Genomic DNA, 20,291 nt, shown 5'->3' with positions numbered 1-20,291 from the left:
ACTATGTCATCTGCCTCTTCTTGTTTTGTAATCTTCTCCCACTGTCCTGGTCACTCCCCTTCATTCATTGAAAGCTTCGGCACCTTGCTGTCTTCTTCACACCACGATTCCCATGGTCACCCTTCCTGCCCTCACTCGTGGTTACTTCAGAACTGATGAACCTGATCTATCTCCCACCTTCATCTCTCAATTCTTAATCATCTCCACTATTTTCCTCTGCTCCACCCCAGCCACACATGCCCTGGATCAGGGTTTTTAAACTGACACTACTGATATTTTGGGTCAGATAACTGTTTGTTGTGAGCAGCTGTCCTGTGTACCATAGGATGTTTAGTGGTATCACTGGCCTCTGTCTACCAGACGCCAGTAGCAGCCACTCCCAACACCATGCTCTCCCCTAGTTATGACAAACTACAATGTCTCCAGACATTGCCAAATATTTCCCGGAGCATGAAATCACCCCTAGTTGAAAACCACTGCCCTAGATACAGGTGAGAAGCTGGATGTTATAATTATCAATTGTTCCATCTTCTAAATTTCTATTGGAAATGTTCTCTTCTCTGACCATCATACACCATCTTACAGATTCACCTCCTTTAGAGTAAAACCTGCAGTCCAAGATTCTTTTGTCCGCCTGGATCTCCAATCCATTAGCCCCGTTGTTTGTCCATGATTCATCACCCTCTTTCGTCCTCCTTACCCAGCTTAGATTCCATGGTTCATCACTATAATCACACCTATAACTCTTTTGTCCATTTCCTATTGTACTTACCTAGCAAAATTCCATCTGTAATTAAACTTGACTCTGAATTACTCCAAAATCCAACTGAAGCAGCCTAACATCACGGGAGAAAGCTGCACAACTGTGCAGACTGATTTCACTTTAAGTCTATGACCACAGATTTCAAATGGGCACCTGATATTGTCTAATGGATTCCAAGGCTACCTGCTTTTTCCCCAAGACAACTATCACAACCCTTCCTTTTCTTCCTAAACCTTTCATACTCCTCTGCTTACTCATGCTCAGATGGGGACCTTGTCTTATGCATCACTGAAAATTGAAGCAATTAAGCAAGAACTAATCACCTTCCCACCATCAACCTACCTTCACCTGTACCATTTCTTATTACAGCAGAATAAACACATCTGTTCAAACCCCTCAATCACGCGTTAGATTCTGCTTCCTCTCTCCTAATCTCAGACATTGCTTCTGCAATTATTCACTCTTTCTCTTTTTTTCTTCTTCTTCTTTTTTTTTTTTTTGAGATGGAGTCTCGTTCTGTCGCCCAGGCTGGAGTGCAGTGGCGCATCTCGGCTCACTGCAACCTTCGCCTCCCAGGTTCAAGCAATTCTCTGCCTCAGCCTCCCGAGTAGCTGGGATTACAGGTGCCCTCCACCACACCCGGCTAATTTTTGTATTTTTAGTAGAGATGGGGTTTCACCATATTGGCCAGGCTGGTCTTGAACTCCTGACCTTGTGATCCACCCACCTCGGCCTCCCAAAGTGCTGGGATTACAGGCGTGAGCCACCATGCCTGGCCTATTCACTCTTTCTTATGCAGCATGAGAAACCCTCTCACAGTTCTCTATTCTCTTCACATCAAAATTTCTCAGAGTTGTCACAGGCATTGTTTGCACTTGTTCCCCTTTTATTCTCTGTCCAGCCACTCAGGTCAGGTTTCCTTCTCTCTCCTCTGCAATAACACAATCTTACCAAAGCAAAAATAAACTATGCACTCGTCTTACTTGACCACTTGGCTGTATTTGACAGAATTAGCCACTTTCTCGTTCTGGAAATACAGCAGTCCCCCCTTATCCATGGGGGATGTGTTCCACCAAGACCCCCAGTGGATGCCTGAAACCATAAATAATACCAAACTCCATATTGACTGTTTTTTCCTGTTCATCCATACATATGATCAAGTTTAATGTATAAATTAAGCACAGTAAGAGATTAATACCAATAACTAATAACAAAATGAAACAATTATAACAATTTACTGTAATAAAACATATGTAAATGTGGTGCCCCTGTCTTTCTCTCAGAATAGTTTATTATACTGTATTCACCCTACTTCTTGTGATGAAGGGATGAAGTGGAATGGTGTGAGATTTCATCATGCCACCCAGAACATGTGATTTAAAATTTATGAGTTGTTTATTTCTGAATTTCCCATTTAATATTTTTAGACCACAGTTGAATGTGGATAACTGAAACTGTGAAAAGCAAAACTGTAGATAAGAGGTACTACTGGGAGCCAGGCACGGTGGTATACACCTGTAATCCCAGCACTTTGCCAGGCCAAGGTGGGCAGATCACTTGAGCTCAAGAGTTCAAGACCAGCCTGAGCAACATGGCGAAACGCCGTCTCTACAAAAAAAACCCACAAAAATTAGCTGGGCATTGTGGTGTGCGCCTGTAGCCCTGGCTACTCGGGAGGCTGAGGCGAGAGGATGGCTTAAGCCTAGGAATTTGAGGCTGCAGTGAGCCAAGACTCCAGCCTGGGTAACAGAGTGAGACCCTGTCTCAAAACAACAAAAAAACAAGCAAACAAACAAACAAACAAAAACAAAAGAGAGGACCTCCATACAGGTGCTTTCTTCTCTTAGCTTGTTTGGCCAGTCTCTAGGTCTCCTTTCCAAGCACATTTCAGATGGGTCTCCCCTCACATAGCTGACCCCAGCCTACAGAACTGGCTCCATCTTGTCGAGCTCTTTGTCCTTTCTTCCTATGGTTCTGCCTCACTGGCGTTCTGTCACACACACCAAACTCATTCTTACCTCACAGGCTTTCTGTGTGCAGTTCCCTCTGCTCTGAGCATTCTTTCTCTGGACCTAAGCGTGGCTAAAATCTCTGCTCAACTGTCACAGCCTCTACAAGGCCTTTTCTGACAGACATTTCTAAAGAAGGCCACCTCACCAATCTCAAATAATCAATGTGTTTTCTTCAGAGTACTTGTCACTACCTAATACAATTTTTTTTTTTTTTTGGAGACAAAGTATTGCCCTGTGCCCCAGGCTGGCATGATCTCAGCCCACTGCAACCTCCACTCCTGGGTTCAAACAATTCTCCTGCCTCAGCCTCCCAAGTAGCTGGGATTACAGGCTCGTACCACCACTCCCAGCTAGTTTTTGTGTTTTTACTAGAGATGGGGTTTGACCACATTGGCCAGGCTGGTCTCAAACTCCTGACTCAAGTGATCCGCCTGCCTCGGCCACCCAAAGTGCTGGGATTACAGGCGTGAGCCACCATGCCGGGCCTCTAATACAATCTTATTTATTTTGCATTTACATATTTATGGTCCGGCCCTGCCTGTGGAGTCCAAATGCTATGAATGAGGGTAACTTTGTCTGTACTATTCACTTTTGTCCCAGGCACCAAGAGCAGAGCCTGATATATAAAAAGTGTCTCAATTTTTGTTGAGTGGCTGATTGAATGGCTATGATAGAGCAACCAAAGCATAGTCTCCTAACTATCCCAACAGCACAGAAACCTTTGCCTCTGACCACTTTCTGTGCCAGGGACTACAGAAAGAGTCTATTATGTTTCTAATTTGTACTTTTTCCTGTCATCAGGAATGTTTTAAATATCAAGTTTAAACATCAATTTTAAAACATTCCTCATAACAGGAAAAAGTACAAATTAGAAAAATAACTATGAAGGCCTTTGTTTCCATAAACATATTTCAGAACTCACCCAGAAATGTAATAATAAAATCCCTCCTGTTAACAATTAGGAAGGCACTATAGCATGGTGGATAATGGTGTAAGCTATTGGGTTGGACTGCCTGGATTTGAATCCAGCTCTACCACTTACTAACAGTGCAACTTTGCATAAATTCACCTCTCTGAGACTCAGTTTTTTCATCTGTCAAATGTGAAAAATAAAATCAACGAGAGTTGATATGAGCATTAAACATCTTGATCCATTTGAAGAACTTCGATTGCTGCCTGACACTTGGTGACTACAGTTAAAATTAGTCATGACTGTTATCTATCATCATTAATTTTATTAAGCAATAAACTTGAGTTGGGGACTCGATGATGTGACCCTTGCAACACAGGACAGCTGAGACGCTACACGCCACCCCTGCTACACACACCCCTGCACACTCACACACATGGCAATCCTCCCACTGAAGGAGGTGCCACTGGGAAATTCCCTCCAGGACATGTCAGAAACCCTTCCTTCACAGTCCTGGACAGGGAAAATTCAGTTCCCTCCTGAAGATGGAAACAGCTGCTGTTGACACAAGTTACATGTGTATGTGCATTTACATGATGCAAATTCAACATACACACTTACCCATAAAGAAAAAATAAATCTGAAATGGTGGTGGTGGGGGGGTCTAATCTGTTAGGAAAGTTGACAAATAAGGAAGTGAGAATTATGTAATATTTTTTCATAAGCATTCTAATATAGGACCTTATTGTTTTAGTAAAAGACCTGAATAGGTATGAATAATACAGTATTTCAAATACCAGTCTGAAATCTTGAGAAAAAATAATTTTTAAGAGGAACAAAAAGTATAATAGATACCTGATGAGTTGTCACAAAGTTGGCATATGTTCCAGCAAAAATGTGTTTGACGTGAACATCCACGAGGTCTAAAAGAAAGTCATAAATCCATGCTTAGAGTTTCTAGAAGTAAAAATAAATCTGATGTATTACCAAGCCAAATTTATTTACTTACTGGCAATTTATATTCTCCTAAACGGATTTTGACTACAAATGCATAAAAGATTAATTTTTTTCTTTTTTCCCCTCCCATCATATTGAAATAAAAGATCAGTTTTGATCAGATTACATGTCATATATTCACTTAGTCTAAAATTTAGTTTTTCATGCACTCGCATAATGCAGCCAGGTGGCCATGCTTTAGAAGAGATTTGATTAAATACATGAAAGTGGATTGTTCTGGTTGCTTCTTTACTTTCTTAATAAACTTGCTTTCACTTTATGGAAAAAAAGTGTATTGTTCTGATGTTTAAGTAATCAAGTTAGGATAGTCTTCTGTATTACCTTAATCTTTTTTATTTTATTATTTTATTTTATTTTTTTGAGATGGAGTCTCGCCCTGTTGCCCAGGCTGGACGATCTCGGCTCACTGCAACCCCCACCTCCTGGGTTCAAGGGGTTCTCCTGCCTCAGCCTCCTATGTAGCTGGGATTACAGGCTTGCACCACCACGCCCGGCTAATTTTTGTATTTTTACTAGAGATGGGTTTCACCATGTTGGCCAGGCTGGTCTTGAACTTACCTTAATCTTTAGAAATGATTACCAAATACCCTAAGATTCACTGCATAAGAAAAAAATGCACCATATATATATATATACACACACACACACACACACACACACACACACACATACACAGCCAGGCGCGGTGGCTCATGCCTGTAATCCCAGCACTTTAGGAGGCCGAGGTTGGTGGATCCCCTGAGGTCAGGAGTTCAAGACCAGTCTGACCAACACGGAGAAACCCCATCTCTACTAAAAATACAAAATTAGCCAGGCATGGTGGCGCATGCCTGTAATCCCAGCTACTCAGGAGGCTGAGGCAGGAGAATCGCTTGAACCCAGGAGGCGGAGGTTATGGTGAGCCAAGATCACGTCATTGCACTCCAGCCTGGGCAACAAGAGCGAAACTCCATCTCAAAAAAAATAAATAAATAAAAATAAAAATAAAAGTACTAGGGGAACTACAGTTCTGTAGGATCCTTTGAAAGGAAGCTGAATACTAGTTCTCTTCCAGTGGCATTGATGAACACAAAATCATGAATTAGTGGGACTCATACCTTCAGCAGAAATCAGGCAGCTAATGTCAAAGTTCTCTGTCAGGGCCTCTGAATGAGTTGGCTTGCTTGTGTCACTTGGTCCATGACCAAAAGATACCACCTGACCAGTGGTGTGCACATATGCAAGGGTGTGATAACTACAGGAAAGAGAATACACCATAATGAAGACTAAGGCACTCATGGCTTTTGAGAAAGATGATGTCCCTTAAGACAAAATAACAAACACAAAAAGCCCAATTTACTTTTACTAAGTACGCAGCTCCCTTATCACAATGTCAGTGTTAGAGGGCATCAAAGGATGTGGCTAAACAGACGGTCAGTCAATATTAACTTACTACTAATCTTAAAAACAGAATGTTATTGATAGGTCTTTACTATGGTTTCTATCATTTGTGTTCTAAATGCAGGCATTTCTATTTTTTTTCTTTTTTAATGCATTGGGTAGATATTTAAACACTCAAAGTGTCCTCATAATTAGGTTATGCAGAACTCCGAATATATATATGTAAATATACATCATCTTCTGCATGCATGAGATTAATTTACTTTAATTTTGTCTTATCAACTTAAGCAGGAAAGCTCTGCTATTTTTATCAATCTACTTCCCATTCTCCAGCACCTGGTACAGTGTTCTATACACAGTAGACTTCCAATTATTTCTTATTAAATAAATAAAATATCTAGAATAAAGATTAAAAACTGAAAAATTAAACTATATTTGAAATAAGCAAATTTTCAGGCAGGAATTTTAAGGTTTGATAACATTCCATATGAGTCATTTCTAAGTAATAAAATATAACACTTTCTACACATGCTAAGAAAAAGAAGAAGAAGCAGCCTATTACCTTCCACAATCTATCTGTGAAACTAGGCCATCAATTCTTTCCACAAGTTGTGGACCTCTCTTCTCAGGAGTGGGGCTGTATCCCAGCTGTCCAGAGCGATTGTCTCCAAATGTGAACACTTTCCCGTCCTGCTTAGCAAAGGAAGAATCAAATTAATTTCAGGTTTAAAAAGGTAACTAAAAGCTTACTGATTAAGTGTCATACAAGAGTTAATATGGGAGCACTCTGTGAAACACAAGCTCTACATAAATAGGAGAGATCCTTTATTTTTTCTAATAGTGTATGTCGAGTTAACACATTAAACATGAAAAATCACTGGGGTCAGGCACAGTAGCTCACACCTGTAATACCAGCACTTTGGAAGGCTGTGGCAGGAGAATTACTTGAGGCCAGGAGTTTGAGACTAGCCTGGCCAATATAGCAAGACCCCATCTCTACACAAATTTTTTTTAAAAAATCATTAGCATTTCCTTAAAAACTGGGCACCTTGGTGATGTATTGTACAGCATGGTGACTATAGTTAATAACGTGTTTCATATATGAAAATTACTAAGAGAGTAGATCTTAAAGATTCTAATCACAAAAAAAGATATTTATGTGAGGTGATACATATGTTAACTAGCTTGATTGTGCTAATCATTTCACAATGTACACAGGTATTAAAACATAATATTGTATAGCATAAACATATACAATTTTTATTTGTCAATTATACCATAATAAAGCTGGAAAAAGAAAGAATTAGGTACTTAATAAGTCTTTATTGAGTGAATAGATAAATTAACTGGTTCAAGAGTAAAACCAACATTTAAGTATGAGGTTGAATTTATTTGAGCATTTTCCTAAAAATACTGTCTTCCCAAAACATTCTATGATTACAAACAACTCTAGCTTTCTCTTTATTTCTATTTATTCTATTTATTTCTATTTATTCTTTATATTGAGAATAATATAATCCAAACAATTGAGGGTTTTCTAATTTAAGATATGCATTTAAAACAAACAAAAATAATTGGGGGCATATAGTTTTTAAACAAACATTTCAACTACACAAGTAGTTTTCAAGTCTATTCCTTATGGCTCCAGAAAGAATCCATCCCTTTGGAATATATTGTATGGTGAGGACAAGAATGGGAAGAAAACATTCAGGAAGCTGTGTCATACCTATGCCAAGCAAGAAATGAAATGAAATCATGTTCTAGGCTGTAAAGTGGATTATTGAAAACTGTAAAAATTACTTTGTTGCTTCTATAATAATTTTTATCTGTAGAGTCACATTGTCAATGAATAATTGCTAAAGGGGCCGGGTGCAGTGGCTCATGCCTGTAATCTCAACACTTTGGGAGGCTGAGGTGGGTGGATCATTTGAGGTCAGGAGTTTGATACCAGCCTGGCCAACATGGTGAAACCCTGTCTCTACTAAAAATACAAAAATTAGCCAGGCGTGGTGGCACACGCCTGTAATCCCAGCCACTTGGGAGGCTGAGGCAGGAGAATTGCTTGAACCTGGGAGGCGAAGGTTGCAGTGAGACGAGATTGCACCACTGCACTCCAGCCTGGGCGACTGAGCGAGATTCTGTCTCAAAAAAAAAATAATAATAATAATAATAATAATAATTGCTAAAAGGGATTAGTTCCTGTATTAACCTAATTTTTTTTTTTTTTTTGGACAGGAGAGTCTTGCTGTGTCAACCAGGCTGGAGTGCAGTGGCACGATCTTGGCTCACTGCAACCTCTGACTCCTGGGTTCAATTGATTCTCCTGCCTCAGCCTCCCAAGTAGCTGGGACTACAGGTGCCCATAACCATGCCCGGCTAATTTTTGTATTTTTAGTAGAGATGGGATTTCACTATGTTGGACAGGCTGGTCTTGAACTCCTGACCTCGTGATCTGCCCGCCTCAGCCTCCCAAAGTGCTGGGATTATAGGCATGAGCCACCACACCCAGCTATTAACCTAATTTAGTAGGTATCTAAAGATACTTCCTAAAGCTGAAATTAGCTTTTGTTATGTATCTTGAAAACCTTATGATTTACATTTGGTTCACATCTCCTCTTTAGATATGTGTACACTGAATGGCTCTGTCTAGATATTGGTATATATATCTTATGCTACAGTCTGAATATTTGCATCCCCCTAGAATTCATATGTTGAAGTCCTAACCCTCAATGCCATGATATTAGGAGATGGGGCCTTTGATAAATGATTAGGTCATGAAGGCAGAACCCTCATCAATGGGATTAGTGCCCTCACAAAAGAGGCCCAGGAAGGACCCCTCACTCCCTTCACTATGTGAGGACACAGTGAAAATATGGTATCTGTGAATGAGAAGTTTGGCCCTCATCAGATATCAAATCTGCTGGCACCTTGATTTTGGACTTCCCAGCCTCCAGAACTATGGGAAATAGATCTCTATTGTTCATAAGCCACTCTTTTTATGGTATTTTGTTATAGTGGCCCAAATGGGCTAATGTCTCTGTCTTTCAACAATAATTAGTACATATGTATCTTGTTACCATTTCTCTGGAACTCAAAAAAATAGCAACACGTTTTGGATTACCTGGGTAAGCACCGCAGTGTGCGCATCACCACAGCTGATATAAACCACACCTAGATTCTTCAGTGCACCGACTGAGAGAGGTTTGTTGCTTTGCACTGTTGAAAGAAAGCAGAATCTCTAGAGTATAAGAAACAGACTCAGATTTCATGACTATTTACATTTTAATATCTTTTTATATTTTTTTGTGTAAGAGATATATTTTATTATTCTTATAATTCACTAACATAGTTTTCAGATTTCATGAGTATTTATATTTTTAGTATCTTTTTATATTTTTTATGTAAGGGGTATCTTTTATATCTTTTCTTATTTTTATAATTTATTAACATAATTTTAAAAGTAAACAATCCGAAGTATAAGACAGAGGAAAAACCCTACCTTGGGAAAGAAAAAAAGAAGTGCTCCTTTAACATTTGTTTCTGGAAGCTATCTAATCTTCTGGAATGCCCGAGGCTATTGACCTAGAAAGCTAAGCTTCAAGACCCTCATGCCTGATACTACTGCCATCTGTTGTATTCATTTGTCAACCTAAAATAACAGCAGAGAGGCTCTCAAAGAACAAGTTTATTTGGGAATGAATGATGGGATTACAATCCAGGATATGCATGCCATAGCAGGCCATGGGCATATCTGGGGAGGTTGAGGCAAGGGGGAACTTCTAAAGGCAAAAAGGAGAAGTACACGTAGGTTATTTTGAAACAGAAGTTCATTGGTTACAAGGAATTATTGCAGGCAGTGACATGTGTACTGGCCATTGCTAGAAGAGCATCTTCATATAAGCCACCTGACTGCAAGGCTGCCATTTAGTAAGGTTACTTGCAAGGCTGCAGTTAGGAAACACTGCTACTGGAAAGACGTCCTCATAGAGGTGGCCTTAACTGCAAGGTTGTGGTTTTGGTAGAGTCCTCTGGGGTGGTTATTATCAGGCGGCTCTGTGTGAGGATCCTCCCTTCATGCCCCCAGGCCACCCAACTCCATTTTATTAGGGTTTGAAATAAGTGACTCCATATTGATTCTGACAATTTTCACATATTTCTGTCACACGATAGATGCTCTGCAAATGTATTATAAAAATTGAGATGATAAGAAAAACTGGTCAGGCATGGTGTCTCACACCTGTAATCCCAGTGCTTTGGGAGGTTGAGGCGGGTGGATCACTTGAGCGCAGGAGTTCAAAACCAGCCTGGGCAACATGGTGAAACCCCAAGGCTATTGACCTAGAAAGCTAAGCTTCAAGACCCTCATGCCTGATACTACAAAAAATACAAAAAATTAGCTGGGTGTGGTGGTGTGTGCCTGTGAGCCCAGCTACTCGGGAGCTGAGATTCCAGTGAGCTGAGATCACACCACTGCACTCCAGCCTGGGCAACAGAGTGAGACCCTGTCTGAAGAAAAGAAAAGAAAAAAGAAAGAAGAGAAGGGAAGAGGAGAGAAGGGAAGACAGGGGAGGAGAGGGGAAGGGAGGGGAGAGGGGGAACGGAAGGGGAGAAGGGGAGGGAGGAGTGGAGGGGAGAAGGGGAGGGGAGGAAGGGGGAGGGGAGGGAGGGAGAGAAGGGGAGGGGAGGGAGAAGGGGAGGGGAGGGAAGGGAAAGGGAGGGGAAAGGAGTGGGGAGGGGAGGGAAAGGGAAAGGAAAAGGAAAGGAAAGGAAAGAAAAACTTAGCTAATGCTGAAATGGTGAAATGAAACAAGGTATAAGTGCTCAGCATGGGACTGGCACAGGTTAGGTGTTAACTGTATGTTAGCTGACTGTAAGGAATTGAATAGAGGAGGATGGAGTTTGTGGGGAGTACATCTTGACGAGTTTTGTGTTCAGAGGAACTGGTTGTTTAGAGAAGTTTTCTTTTGCCTAGAGGAACTGGCTGTTTGACCTAATGTTAGCAGTCTCCCAGTCCAGCAGTTTCTAAACTTTGCTGCAAATTGGAATCACCTGTGAGGTCTCTAATGACGACGGATGCTTCTGGGTTTCACCCCCAGACATTCTGATTTAATAGGTATGGGGTCTGACCTGGGCATCGGGATTTTTAAAGGATCCTACGGTAGGCAGAATAATGGCCTCCCAAAGAATAATGGTCTCCCACTTCCTAATCCTGGAGCCTGTAAATATGTTAAGTTACATGGCAGAGTGAAGTTACGGAAACCGATGGAACTAAAGTTGTTAATCAGTTGACCTTAAAACAAGGGAGATGCGCCTGGATTATCCAGGTGAGCACACTGTAATCAAGGGTCTTTTAACTGAGGAAGAGGGAGGCAGAAGAGTCTATGTGAAAGTAACGTGACTTGAGAAAGACTTGATCAGCCACTGCTAGCTTTGAAGAAGAAAGAGGTCTATGAGTCAATTAATGCAGGTGGCCTTTAGAAGCTGGGGAAGGCACGAAAATGGATTCTCCCTCAGAGCCTGTAGGGAAGAAGGTAACCTGCTAACACCTTGACTTTAGCACAGTGAGACGTGTGTCAGAATCCTGACCTCCAGAACTACATGATAGTACATTTGTGTTGTTTTAAGCTGCTAGGTTTGAGATGATTTGTTACCGCTGCAACAAGAAACTAATATACCTCCCTAGGCTATTCGAATGTGTCACAAGTTTGGGAACCACTGTTTTAAGCGTTAAGACTGCCCTTTGCCAAGTTGGTCTTCCACCTGGAAAGAAAGAATGATTTACTGCACAAACAAGACTATCTCCTTACCTGGGACATTACGCCCACTGAGGGCCAGCTGCCCGGAACTGTTACTTCCCCAGCCAAACGAAGTCCCACAGAGAGACAGGGCAAAGCTGTGAGCCCCTCCGGCAGCCACCTGAGCCAGTGGGATCCCCTCCAGGGACCTCACCCTCTGCGGGCTGGCTTGGGAGGGGAACTCCTTCCCCAAGCCCAGCTGCCCATGGCTGTTCTTTCCCCATGAAAACACTTGGCTATCTACAAAAACAAAGACGAGAAATTAAGAACTGTACACATATTAGAATACCAAATTCAAATAGAAACTACTAATTCTACAAATCTTTTTTGTGGCTTTAATGAGGTATAATTGACAAATAAAAATTTCATCTATTTAAGGTATACAATATGATGAGCTGAAATACATATACATTGTTAAATGATTGTCGCAATCAGCTAATTAACATATCCATCACCTCACATAGTTACCTTTGTGTGTGTGTGTGTGGTGAGAATACTTAAGATCTACCCTCTTAGCAAACTTCAAGTATACAATGCACTATTATTAACTATATAGTCACACGGCTGTACATTAAAAACTTACTCACCTTATAACTGAAAGTTTATACCCTCTGACCCACATCTTCTGATTTCCCCCAAACCCCCAGCCCCTGGCAACTACCTTTCTACTCTCTGTTTTTATTGAGTTTGACTTTCTTTTTTTTTTTTTTTTTTTTTTTTTTTGATACAGAGTTTCATTCTCTCATCCAGACTGGAGTGCAGTGGTGCGATCTTGGCTCACTGCAAACTCCACCTCCTGGTTTCAAGCGATTCTCCTGCCTCAGGCTCCTGAGTAGCTGGGATTACAAATGCGTGCCACCACGCCCGGCTAATTTTTGGCTTTTTTAGTAGAGATGGGGTTTCACCATGTTGGCCAGGTTGATGTCGAACTCCTGACCTCAGGTGATCCACCCGCCTCCGCCTCCCAAAGTGCTGGGATTACAGGCATGAGCTACCATGCCTGGCTGAGTTTGACTTTCTTAGATACCACATCTAAGTGAGACCATGAGGTATTTGTCTTTCTGTGTCTGGCTTATTTCACTTAGCATGATGTCCTCCAAGTTGCAAATGGTAGGATTTCCTTCTATTTCTATTCTACTTCTATTTAATTTTACAAATCTTTAAAAGGTAAAACAGAGATAAAGAAAAAAATGAGATTAAAGTATCCCAACTAAAGGCAAGCGGGGCGGTCCAGGTCACCTTCAAAAGTCCCTTCAAACAATGTCCACTCTTCTCCCTCCGGTTAAGGGCAACTGTGTTCTTTCAGCTGCTCAGGCCAAAAATCTTACAGTTATCCTTAACTCTTCTCTTTTACACCCTTTGACCCAGCAAATTCAAAACTTCTACCCTCAAAATCTATCCAGAATCCAACCATTTCTCAGCTCTCCACTGCTACCACCTTAGCCAAGTCACCAACATTTCTCTCCTAAAAAATGACAATAGCACCTCACTGATCTCCCTGAGGCAACCTTTGCCCCCATCAGTTTGTTCTCCAAAGAGTAGCCAGAGTGATCCTTTTAAAAATCTAAGTCCAATTGAATACTTCAGGAGCTTGCTGTCTCACTCAATGACGGACCAACTCCCATCACAGACCCCACATCACCAGTCTGGCCCACCCCCACTCCCCGGACTTCATCTCCCCCTGCTCACTCCTCTCAAGACCCTTTGCTATTCCTGGAGTACACTTCTGAGCATGCCCCAACCCCATGGCCTTTGTGTCTGGGTAATTCTTTCATGGTTAGCACCCTATCTCTCCCTCCCTTTTCATTTGGTTTCTGCTCATATGTCACCTTTTGAGAGATATCTTCCCTGACCGCCTCATAAACTAGAAAGACTCCTTTCCTCCACCCAGGTACTCACTCTCTGTCCCCTTACTCTTGAAGGGGTACCAAACCAATATATCTCATCCCACTTCTTTAACATATTTCAAGATGGCTATTCAGTAGGGCTGGAAGTGCAAGCATAGCTAAAAAGCTGTCTTTTGTGTGGGAGATTTGCACCTGTACAGAAAATGTGCATTGATGCAGGCAGGCTTTCTCTGAGGCCCTCCCGTGTCTGATCTAGGAAAGATTAACTGAGAGTCCCACACCTCTAAAGGTCTGGAAGAAACATTCACCATCGATTCTCTTTGAGGGCTGCTACCTGTAAGCCTTCATCTACACAACAGGACCTCCTCTGCCTCAAGATGGTATATAAGCTTCTCTACCCCATTGGAGCATTGGGGTAATTGCTCTATGGTTCTCCCCTATGCATATTAATAAATTAATATGTCTTTTCTCCTATTAATCTGTCTTTTTTTTTTTTTTTGAGACGAGTCTCGCTCTGTCACCCAGGCTTGAGTGCAATGGCACAATCCCAGCTCACTGCAACCTCTGCCTCCCAGGATCAAGTGATTCTCCTGCCTCAGTCTCCCAAGTAGCTAGGATTGCAGGTACCTGCCACCATGCCCGGTTAATTTTTGTATTTTTAGTAGAGACGGGGTTTCGTCATGTTGGCCAGGCTGGTCTTGAACTGCCGACCTCAGGTGATCCACCCACCTCGGCTTCCTAAAGTCCTGGGATTACAGGCATGAGCCACCGTGCCCAGCCTATATTTTTAGTAGAGACAGGGTTTCACCATGTTGGCTAGGCTGGTCTCGAACTCCTGGCCTCAAGTGATCCCCTTCCAGAGTGCTGGGATTACAGGCGTGAGCCACCACACCCAGCCAGAAAAAAAAAATCTAATCTAAGCTTATCTAATGCCTAAGTCTATACCCAGTGAAAGGCTAACATATCTCAGAGATTTTTTAATAAGTTATTACATCTTTTATTTTTTAACTCTTCTAAAGTTAATTTCTAACACTAAAAATAATTTTGAGGGCAAAATGCAAAACGTTAAACTCTCACGAAGGTCTGTGAGAACTCACCTTTCACCATAGCAAATGCATTGAATGCCTGGGCTCTGCCCAGCCTTTACAGTCCAGACCAATGCAAAGGCAAGTCAGTGCCCCAAGGAAAGAATTCACACCATGTCTATAATTAAGAAGGAGCGTGAGAAAGGAAAAGACGCTCCTATTTGTGGTGCCTCTCCTATATGCTAAGGACTGTACAAGGTATACAGGGTATCTTCTCTCACTCAATCTTCTAAATAACCTTCAATTTAGGTATCAATATTCCTACAGATGAGAAAATTGAGACTCAGCCAAGTTAAATAACTTGCCCACGATCAAACAGCTAGAAATGACAGGCAGAAGGAATCACACAATGGCCACGGGATATGCCCTGGACTTGTAGTCAGTGCAGCGTAGTAGTTAAGCACTTAGGGTTGAGACCTAAACACTATAGGTTCAAATCCTGACTATTCTGTTTCTTAGTGTGTAACTTTGGGTAAATAATTTAAAATCCCTGAACTCAATTTTTTCCATCTCTGAAATGAGGATATAAATCATACCCTGCTCCTGTTTTTGTTTGTTTTTCTTTTTTAGAAACAGTCTTACTCTGTCACCCAGCCTGGAATGCAGTGGCACAATCATAGCTCACTGCAGCTTCAAACTCCTGAGCTCGAGCACTCCTCCCACTTCAGCCCCCTGATTAGTTGGAACTACAGGTGCATACCACCATGCCCAGCTAATTTTTCAAATTTTTGTAGAGACAGGATCTCACTATGTTGGCCAGGCTGGTCTCAAACTCCTGGCCTCAAGTGATCCTCCTGCTTCAGCCTCCCTAAGTGCTGGAACTACAGGTGTGAGCCACTATGCCCGGCCCAGTTCATGTGTTTGTAAGGTAATTATGTGAAAAAACACACATAAAACATTTAACATGGCAGCTGGCACATAGAAGCTGACCAATAAATGTTAGCTGTCCATAGACCATGGCACAGTTGCAATGACACATAAGACATTACCTGAGGAACATACAAATGTTATAGTCCTTTGAAGGGGGTCAGGATATGCCACACCAAAATATGCTACTTTGGCATAAGGATTGTTTTGAGTTGAAGGCAATTGAGAGTTAAGAGATGCAGGAAGAGGTTTCTGCCCCTCTCTTACCTGCCTAAAAGCAAGGCATAAGTTTCCCTTTGTGGAGTTATCTCCACTCTACCGTACCAGGGAGAGAAGAGTAACTTTTATCACTGAAGACAATGAAGCAGCACTGAGATGAATCTGCAGAAACGAATCTTACTAAAATATCCCGTATCTTCCATTGGTTTCCCTATATATTTCCTAGTCACTTTCCCACAATTTATTATCCCTTGAAGCCCAAACTCCCTTTTTTTGTTAAAACAGTATGTAAGTTCCTGAGTCTAACCACTACTTTTAGTTTCACTTATTTTCTGTGAACTCTTGTGCACAAAAATATTAATAAAAATTGGGGACCGGGCACAGTGGCTCACGCCTGTAATCCTAGCACTTTGGGAGACCGAGGCAGGTGGACCACTTGAGGTCAGGAGTTCGAGACCAGCCTGGCCAACATAGTGAAACCTCGTCTGTACTAAAAATACAAAAATTAGCCGGGCATGGTGGCGCACACCTGTGATCCCAGCTACTTGGGAGGCTGAGGCAGGAGAATCGCTTGAACCCAGGAGGTGGAGGTTGCAGTGAGCTGAGATCGTGCCACCACACTCCAGCCTGGGTGACAGAACAAGACTCCATCTCAAAAAAGAAAAAAAAAAAAAGAAAAGAAAAAAAGATAAATTGGATGCCTTTTCTCTTTTAATCTGTCTTCGGTTAATTTAATTTGCAGGTTCCCAAAGACTATGCATAAGAGGGTAGAGGAAAAATTTTTCCTCCTTCAGACTCTCCATTGAGAAATTTGGATTGAGGGTGGACAAAGGAGGGTGGAGGTTGGTAGAAAAAGTGTAGATGTACAGTTGTTATGTGTCAATAAAGATAAATAAGTAAAAATTTTTAAAAAGAAAAATATAGAGTCATGATTTTGACACCTTGACTTCTCTTTCTTTGATCTAAGTGAAATAGACAAATAAGTCTGCCAGTGTGGACAGGCCATTCAGCATAAAGAGCAAAGGGCTGGAAATAAAGCCACTACTAAGCTCTGAGAGAGTTGGTCAGTTAGGTCAAATAACCAGAGACAGCCCCTTATGGCACTATGAATTAGGCACTGTTTAGAGTATAATTAGGACCAAGAAATTTGAGAAAAAAATAGGAAAACAATATATCTTATGAAACCTGGAGAATGAAAAACTTCTAAATGAACCCCAGTGCATTAAAAATCAGCAGCTGTAATTCCTATTCAAAAAATTACTTCCTACTCACACTCAGATCCAAAAAGTGTTTCTTACCTTTTGATAATGCCAGGGAGTGGTAGTGTCCACAGGAAACTTGTATTATTTTTATACCATTCAGAGTCGTTATTTTCCTATAATACAAATAATACAAAATTGATTAATCCTTATTTAGAGCAAGTTGTCCGGTGGACTACAGATATTTAAAAGTATCTCAAGTAATACATCTGGTCCAGGAAAACCATTTTATTTTCTTGTATTTCTATAGTACCTTTATTCCAAAGCCCTCAAACTGTTTTTAACATGACATCAATATGTACAAAGGTATAGGACAGAATCCAAAACAGTATATAATGCAAAAGCCATTGTTATTGGACTTTAATGCAATATCTAATATACTAATTTTATTCTACACTTAATAGCCTAAAAGAAAAATAAATTTTTTCTACATATATAGTATAGGGCCTTAGAATTTATAGAACACCAACATCTTCATCATCTAATTTAAGCCCTAATTTAATGAAGAAATCATTAGGTTAAATCATACAAAATTGCCATTTTTGTGGATCAAAACCAGGTAACTATCAGCGCAATTTCCTTTTTTTTTCACAGACGGAGTCTTGCTCTGTCACCCAGGCTGGAGGGCAGTGGTGCGATCTTGGCTCACTATAACCTCCTCCTCCCGGGTTCAAGTAATTCTACTGCCTCAGCCTCCCAAGTAGCTGGGATTACAGGCATGCACCACAACGTCCGGCTATTTTTTTTGTATTTTTAGTATAGACGAGGTTTCACCATGTTGGCCAGGCTGGTCTCGAAATCCTGATCTCAGGTGATCCGCCCACCTCGGCCTGCCAAAGTGCTGGGATTACAGGTGTGAGCCACTGCACCTGGCCACTATGAGCAATTTCATAAGGTGAATCTAATGGAACTCAAAGAGGTCAAATAGTTATGATGCTGTAGAACCAGACTCAAATTCTGCTCTTTTCATTCTAAGTTCAATGCTCATTTCCCCAAGCCACATTGATCTCTTCTAGAATTTAATGACCAGAAGAGGTAACAAGAGGTCATTTACTAATATTAAAAAGCATGCGTTTGAAAATCCCCTAAGTATGTAATTCATAAACACATAATCCAGAGCCAACTACTTGTCATATCTGTCCTGGGAAGTTGTTTGTGAGGAAATGTGATATTTCCCTCCACTTCACTAAGTAAAATGTTAGGGCCCAGTGGTTTATGACAAGCCAAAAGGTTGTGTTGAGAAAAAAACTTCTCTTTCACCTTTGGTCCAATATTTGGGGGCTTGCAAATTAACTGACAATAGATTAACAAGAGAAAAGACAAAGGTTATTTACAAGCGTGCTCGCCATTGCAGAATATCCCAAAGTAAAGTTTTATATATGTCACCTTAATAAAAGGCGGGGTTTTGGGACTTCAGTGGGAAAGTATAGAAGGTTCTATTGGGCTTTTTGATGGTAATAGTAATGGGTAGTCTATCTTAATGACAACTGAATTCCCAGGAAACTCTCACTCAAGGAAGTTACTGGGAACTGCATTTTCAGGAGGCTCTGTTTTAGTGTGAGAAAGGAAGTTCAGGTAAGATTTATATCTGTATCTTTTGCAGCTCAAATGTTTCTACTTTACAGTGGTCTTTATACCCACTCTGGAGGTCTAAGTTGGCCCCCACAGTTATATTCCAAGAGATAAGATTAAGATCAAAGGGTCACATCTCATTTCACTCTGCTCTAATTAAATAATAATTGGTGTTGTAGGTTTTTTCCTCCCTTCTTCCCTCACTACACTGTAGTCCTTCAGGTTAGGAACTGTGTTTGTCATAGTCTTTTTTTTTTTTTTTTTTTTTGAGACTGAGTCTCCCTCTGTTGCCCAGGCTGGAGTGCAGTGGCGCTGTCCCAGCACCACTGCAACCTCTGCCTCCCAGGTTCAAGTGATTCTCCCGCTTCAGCCTCCTGAGTAGTTGGGATTGCAGGTGCCTGACACCATGCCCGGCTAATTTTCTTGTGTCTTTTTTGTAGAGAGGGGCTTTCGCCGTGTTGACCAGGCTGGTCTCAAATTCCTGACCTCAAGTGATCTGCCCACCTTAGCCTTCCAAAGTGTTGGGATTACAGACATGAACCACTGCAGCTGGCCTGTCATAGTCGTCTTTGTATCCTGGCATCTTGCACAGTGCCTGGCACATGGTACTATATATATTGAATAAATGAAGGAGTGGGTTGAAATACTTACTTAGGTGTGAAACTTATTTCCTTGAATTCTCCAATCCCCAGCTGCCCCTCAGAACCAGCTCCCCATGCGAAGACCCTTCCTTTGTGGCACACAGCCAGGGAGTGCTCCTTCCCGCAGCTCACGAGATCAACAGTTAGGGTTTCCAATGCCTGAATTGGTTCTTTGGGAAACAAAACAAAACACCCCCCAACCACCACTGCAGATTATTAATTTAACACAAGTTTAAGACAGCACTTTTCTTCAAAAAGAAGGATCATCCAGATTTCTTGTCTCCTCCAATGGTCTTTTGAATCAAGACTTTAAGTCCATTCTAAATGTCTGAAGGAAGTAAATTCAATGTATGTTACCCTGTCTTTATAGGATACAGCTCTGTTAAAATAATCAACAGGGAGACTATCAGGTTGAGATGGCTCCAGCACCTTGGGTTCCTACCTCAGCAAACCAAAACCCAACTCAGAGTGATTGATCATAGCCTAGGAAAATGAAACTTAAAGTTAACCAATCAGAAACCACCAACTAACATCTAACTAGAGACTTTACCAACCAGAAACTGCTGACTACTTCAAACAAGGGACTTTCCACTTTAATCAGTCAAGTATTTTCTTTGTCTTGCTTCCTGGAACACGTTATCAAAGGTTCCCCCTGGCATCTCCTTGCACCTCCCTTAGTGGAGCCCAACTGCTTGAGGTCTGGTGCTGCTCAATTCATGAACTGCTGAATGTTCAAATTGACTCTTAAAAACATTCAATTACCCAAGTCTATCTTTTAATGGCTGTTATTTAAAGGAGTAGGCATCACGGAGGGGGTAACTTCTAGGGACTATGACACATGACCAAATGTTTCTCTAGCAAAACCTAGCAAAATAAAGGGACCCAGAAAAAAGTTGGGATCTCCTCCATTTTGCTATTCTGTCT

At 41.3% G+C, this 20,291-nt stretch overlaps 1 protein-coding gene across 2 annotated transcripts in view; it reads right to left on the bottom strand.

The window, feature by feature from the left end:
- HERC6 (HECT and RLD domain containing E3 ubiquitin protein ligase family member 6) overlaps positions 1 to 20,291 on the bottom strand; it is a 66,472-nt gene that overhangs the window by 40,397 nt on the left and 5,784 nt on the right. For both annotated transcript variants that reach the window (XM_001160851.6, XM_016951853.3), the window contains exons 2-8: positions 19,378 to 19,537; positions 17,194 to 17,270; positions 11,890 to 12,117; positions 9,204 to 9,298; positions 6,645 to 6,772; positions 5,800 to 5,936; positions 4,541 to 4,608 (exon numbers count right to left, since the gene is read on the bottom strand). In XM_001160851.6, the coding sequence (XP_001160851.3) occupies positions 4,541 to 4,608; positions 5,800 to 5,936; positions 6,645 to 6,772; positions 9,204 to 9,298; positions 11,890 to 12,117; positions 17,194 to 17,270; positions 19,378 to 19,537 (893 nt within the window). The remainder of the gene's footprint in view (positions 1 to 4,540; positions 4,609 to 5,799; positions 5,937 to 6,644; positions 6,773 to 9,203; positions 9,299 to 11,889; positions 12,118 to 17,193; positions 17,271 to 19,377; positions 19,538 to 20,291) is intronic.

The sequence above is a fragment of the Pan troglodytes genome, chromosome 3 (assembly GCF_028858775.2).
Source record: "Pan troglodytes isolate AG18354 chromosome 3, NHGRI_mPanTro3-v2.0_pri, whole genome shotgun sequence".
In the NCBI taxonomy this organism is placed as follows: Eukaryota; Metazoa; Chordata; class Mammalia; order Primates; family Hominidae; genus Pan; species Pan troglodytes.
This window is presented reverse-complemented; position numbering and strand designations above follow the sequence as displayed.